Source organism: Gavialis gangeticus, unplaced genomic scaffold (assembly GCF_001723915.1).
Source record: "Gavialis gangeticus isolate Ggan-Ray unplaced genomic scaffold, GavGan_comp1, whole genome shotgun sequence".
NCBI classification, from domain to species: Eukaryota; Metazoa; Chordata; order Crocodylia; family Gavialidae; genus Gavialis; species Gavialis gangeticus.
In genome coordinates, this window is record NW_017728994.1 from 1,328,346 (window position 1) to 1,333,671 (window position 5,326).

At 38.9% G+C, this 5,326-nt stretch overlaps 1 protein-coding gene across 7 annotated transcripts in view; it reads left to right on the top strand.

The window, feature by feature from the left end:
* CCSER2 (coiled-coil serine rich protein 2) overlaps positions 1-5,326 on the top strand; it is a 182,887-nt gene that overhangs the window by 114,391 nt on the left and 63,170 nt on the right. For all 7 annotated transcript variants that reach the window (XM_019502216.1, XM_019502218.1, XM_019502217.1 and 4 more), the window contains one exon: positions 1,974-2,060. In XM_019502216.1, the coding sequence (XP_019357761.1) occupies positions 1,974-2,060 (87 nt within the window). The remainder of the gene's footprint in view (positions 1-1,973; positions 2,061-5,326) is intronic.

Consider the following 5,326-nt stretch of genomic DNA (forward strand, 5'->3'; position numbering starts at 1 on the left):
ATTCAGCACTATATCATGATGGATAGTGGTTATGTTGAAGTCTAGCATTGTGTCCTCTAGTTGTCCTAAAACGTTAAGAAATTTGCTTTTAAATGCCATTTACAGATTGTTTCTATCATACCTACAACCTACGTTATTAAAGTTTAAAAGTGAACAAGAACTTTATGAAAACCCTGTATATAACATGTATTCTAGCCATTTAATATGCAGCCTTTCATTGCACCTTAGTTCCATCATTTAAAAAAAACAAACAAAAGCAAACCCAGTTGGATGTCCACATAAGGTTTATTAAGGTAAAAGGGCTTATTTGACTTTTTCAAATAAATGCTTGTTGCAAATTCATGTACAAATGAATTATCGAAATAATTATGCTTTTCACATTTGCAACGAGTGTTATAATAGGGCATAAAATTTTAGTTTTAATTTCATAAATTACCTCTATCTTTAATATTTGCTAATTACCATGATCATTTTATACTTCAAGGAAGTTTTTTTCCTGTATAAACTGGCACAGGTCTTAATAATAAGCACCTGTGGAATCTTCCCTCAAATATGGCACTTTTCCCATTTTTTCCATCAGAATTTTGCTAGCAATCTCATTGTTAAACTTTCAAAATTTGATTTTCACTCTTACCTATTGTATCATGATCACATCATAATTGTTGTTGTTTTGGTTTTTTTCTGGTATGTTTTAGTTTATACAATTCTGTCATTTCAGAGTAGGGCCTCCCACACATTAGTGCGAGTATTTCTGCAGGAAGAACTTCAGAAATATTCCAAAGATCAGTATTTATTGCAGAAGGGACTCTGGCTAAGATGTATGGCTCCCTGTAGCTATAAAAGGCTCTGCATTTTAGAAACTAATCTCAAAACTGGATTCACACATGGACTCTTCTTACTGCATGGAATCCTTGTGAAGCTTATAGGGTTCAGCAAGGTCACAAAGATCCATATATATGATCCAATAGCATAACTGCCACCTAAAATTTTGTGGAGACAAGGTCTGTTTTCTGTGATTTGTTGTTTTTTTTAACTTGATAGATTCTTTGCATACCACTGTTAAGCGCAAACAATTTTCAGGGAGAAAGCATTGCTTTTTGATTTCAGAATGAAATATGAAACACTTTGAATTGATTATCACTACTTGTGATTTTAAATTATTCTGCTTTAATGTGTAAAGTATAGTACATTGTAGTGTGTAAGTCTGGGTGTTTCATCCTTAATCAGCAGATAACAGCATTTTAATAACGTTTCAGTTTTGTAAAGAATATGTTAATTTTTAAAATATGCTTCAAGAATGCATTGTTTGCTTGAACAGAACAAATAATTCACTAAAATTAGAAATGCTACTGAAAGGAGAAAATGTTAAGAAAATCCCAATTTTTTTCAATAGTTGTCTACTATAAAATGCTTTGGCATGCACATGTCTTGTACACTTCATCTCCAAATCCAAGAGAAATTTCAAATTAACAGTGTTTCCTATGTACTGCAAAATTATTCCTATGTACTGGAAAATTATTATCCTTTATTATAGAAATAGAAAACCTGATTCCTTTCCATTTTCAGGTATTCAATATGTACCTTCATGTTACGATTTTTAAAGAACACATTTAGTATTTTTGAGATGTATTTTACAAGACTGTGAAATACACTGAATAATTAACAAATTGCAATAACAAATTGCAATACGCTGCACAGAGAAAATGTGAAAACTTCTAGTTCAGTCAAAACTTTTCTTTTCTCTAGACATATCTTCAGTTTGTGGAGCTCTCTCTCATTCCAGCATAGACAATGAGATGACAGCAAATCACACTGGTTTGGGAAGAATTCATTTCAATTGTAATGCATATTTTCATGCTGGGGCTTCATCAGCATCTGGTTTGAATATGCCCTGGGGAGATCTTAAATTGAGACTGTTGTGTACCTCTTAATAAAAACCTCAAATTGCCTTTTTTTATTACCTTATATGTCAGACTGAAGATTTGCTCAATGAAATTAAGCAACTTAAAGATGAAGTGAAGAAACAAGATGAAACAATCAAGCGATTAGAGCATCAACTTGTAAGTATAGATCTACATTGAACCAATTAAAATATTTTAAGGAAAGACCACATATGTGTTTGTAACAGGGTGGCCCCCTTCATCATGTCTTCACCAGCTGCCCTGCTCCTGGGGTAACCACCTGGTTTGCTCGTCTGCCATGCCTTCATGGAAAAATAAGAGAGTTGTTACTAAGGTGGGAGGCTACCCATTACTCACCCTGCTGACAAGGGCCTAATACCCACTGCAACCTCCCCTCCATGGGTCCTAGGCCTCACAGATGTTACAGCTCTCTTCTGTAGCCCCAGAGGGCTGCTTGCATGCTACCCCTTTCTCACCAGGGTCCCACTGACTCTGCTGGCTCTCAGCTTCTTTCATACTGCCTTCTCTCAGGGGCCACTCTCATGCCAGCTTTGGGCTTAGCTCTCCTCACCATGGTCAGCTCTGGCACAGTCTGTTGGGTATCTCCTGCTACCCTCACCTGAGCATTGACTGAATGATTGTATGACTCTAGGCCTATTTTGCTCCTAGCCCCTTGCCAGGCCACTATGCCCCACACTGGGCCTCCTCACTTGCCCACATTCATGGGGCCACTCTATTCATCCCCCTCTTCCACAGTGTCTCTCTACTCATCACCCTTCTCACACAGACTCACACCCCCAGGCTTTTCTTTGCTGCTGGGGTGTGACCCCAGGTCTCTCCTCCAGCCTGAGCTCTGCCTCAGGCCCCCTTAACCAAGCTCTGGGCTCCCCCTGCCTGCTAGAACACCACCAGGGATGTGGGGCTGGGGTGTTTAAGGTGCCGCAACCCACCTTTCACTGGGGAGGTAACTGGTCTGGCATTTCCTGGGGGCTCCCATGCCTCTAGGAACATCACCAGACCACCCTTCCCTGGCAGGGTTCAGTTTTATGTCTTACCCAGGAAAAGGGGTCACCTCCTCCCCATAGCCCCTGCCCTTACCTTCTGACTGGCCAGAGCAGCATCTCAGCCTGATGTTCCTTCCTTCCTGCAGCAAACTGTAGCCCAGTTTATATCCTTGGGCCAAAATGGCTGCCCTTATTAGGCACCTGGCTGCTGCCTGTTTGCTACTTTTGAAGTGGCGGGCACCACAGGTGCCCTGCTACGGTGTTGCAAAGCACACTTTTAGATATCATGTCTCCTTGAAAACGTTGGACTAAATTTTATTTTTTGATTTTTACTTGTATTATAATCCAGAAGGGACTATTGAGATCACCTACTTTGATTTTCTATAAAACATAGGCCCTAAAGTAATTCCCTAAATTAATTCCTGTTTTGAATTAGAGCATATCTTAGGGGGAAGAGGGGAGGAAATTCCTCCTTGATTTAAAAATGTATAGTGATGGAGAATTGACTACAACACTTGGCAAATTGCTCCAAAGATGAACTACCCTGGCATATAAAATTGCACCTTCATCTGACTTTTATGCTTCTTGGGGTTGCATAAGTGTAGTTTGTGGCTTCATTTTAGGCATATCTGGGCTCTGGCCTATTGCAGGGTGTTCCAGTTTTACAAATTAAAATATATTTGGATTGTATATTCGTTTCTCACTTCTAAAATCTTAATCTGTTTAGACTCAGGTGGTATATATAGCTTCTGTGTGGCACATGCAGGTCAGGGAGGGGACAGGCAGCCCAGTGATAGATCAAGCAGGGAGCAAAAATTGGAGCAGCATATCAAGCAGGGAGCAGAACCAAGCCAAATGACTGACAGAGCGCTTGATCTGTTTTTTTTAACCAATATTGGATTGAAATGCATCTCTTTCAAATTAACAAAAATGTCTTCTACATGCACAGTTGTAGAAACTGAGCATGGGTGTTATTGACAATAAAAAGATGCTACTGTTGTAAAGCGTTTTATTTTTTTTTTTGCATAGATGTACTAAATGCATCTTGAAGTTGAAAATGGTAGTACAGATTTAAAAATTGCAGATGTACATATCAATATGTAAATTCACACATCCATACATATGTGTGTATGTATAAATAAAAATACATTTGCAGTATGAAATACAGTGTGGTGAGAATTATACTTGCTCATATAAGCAAATAATGGTAAAATATTGCCTGGTTTGTTTAATATTTCATAGCTGAATATTAAATGAATTAGGGTCTTAAAATTGTTTCAGTTATGCACTATCCTTCCAACCATAAAGCCATGCCTGTTGGTTACAATAAGTATAACATTTCAAACCACAGAGGAAAAAAATACATTTTAGAAACCCCAGAAATGCTTTTGAGACTTAAGTCAGTTGTTCACATTGCAGCTTCTTGATCTCTCCTCCTTTATTAAGGTTTCAGATACGGTGTCATCACTTGCATAGGAGGAAACACTTTGATTTCCAATGGGAGTCAAGCCAACATGTTGCCATGGAATTTTAGACTGAAGAGAATAGAGTGAGCTCACGTAGAGCTCACATTTTTGGGACATTTTAAAGCTTTGGAGCCTTTATTTGGTGGTTTGATTCTCTGTTATATTCTGTAAGGGCAATAGCAGTTCAATGTCTTCCTATAGTTTTTACTTATTCAGAATAAAATTGAACCTGGCTTTTTCCTGAAATTGAACCCTAAAATGTAAGACTGTTTTATCAGAGCAGCATGGTAGTATAGAATTTCTGAATATAAAAATGTTGCTGTATTGAGGTTTAATAGGCTGGAGGTGTTTTCCTGTTGAAATAACAGGGTTCCCTGTGTTCACATTCCTGATTGTTAAGGGTTTCAAAATGCTTGTCATTCATCTTATCACAGTGGACATTTATACATGTGCTGTGAGGGGAGTGGGGGAGGGTGCTTTAATTAGAGCGGCTCCAAGAGCTGTTCTTATTAAAACGCTTGGAGCGTCACGTGTATCAGCACCCCTGCACTGAAAAATGGTAGTGAGGGTGCCTTAATTAACTAGTTAAAGCAACCCTGCTGCCATTTTTTAGCACAGGGATGCTGATATATGTGAGACTGGAGTCTGCAGAGCATGGTAATTACCACAGTCCAGCTGACTGGATTAATCAAGTCTGCTCTGCCATGTTGTAATTGCAGCATATCAGAGCAGCCTCAGTGTAAGTGTATAGGTGCCCAGTGTTTGTCTTCAAGGCTCAGTGGACATCCTGGCTAGGTCTAGATGAGCACTCACATGCCTGTTGCGCTGCCTCAGAGCAGTTTGAGAAGCCACAAAAGGCACACTGGGAACAAAAAAATGTTAGGCAGTGCAGACTCTAAATTTGATACCAGGAAATCCTGATATATAAAAAAAAAAAAAAAAAAAACCCCGCTGC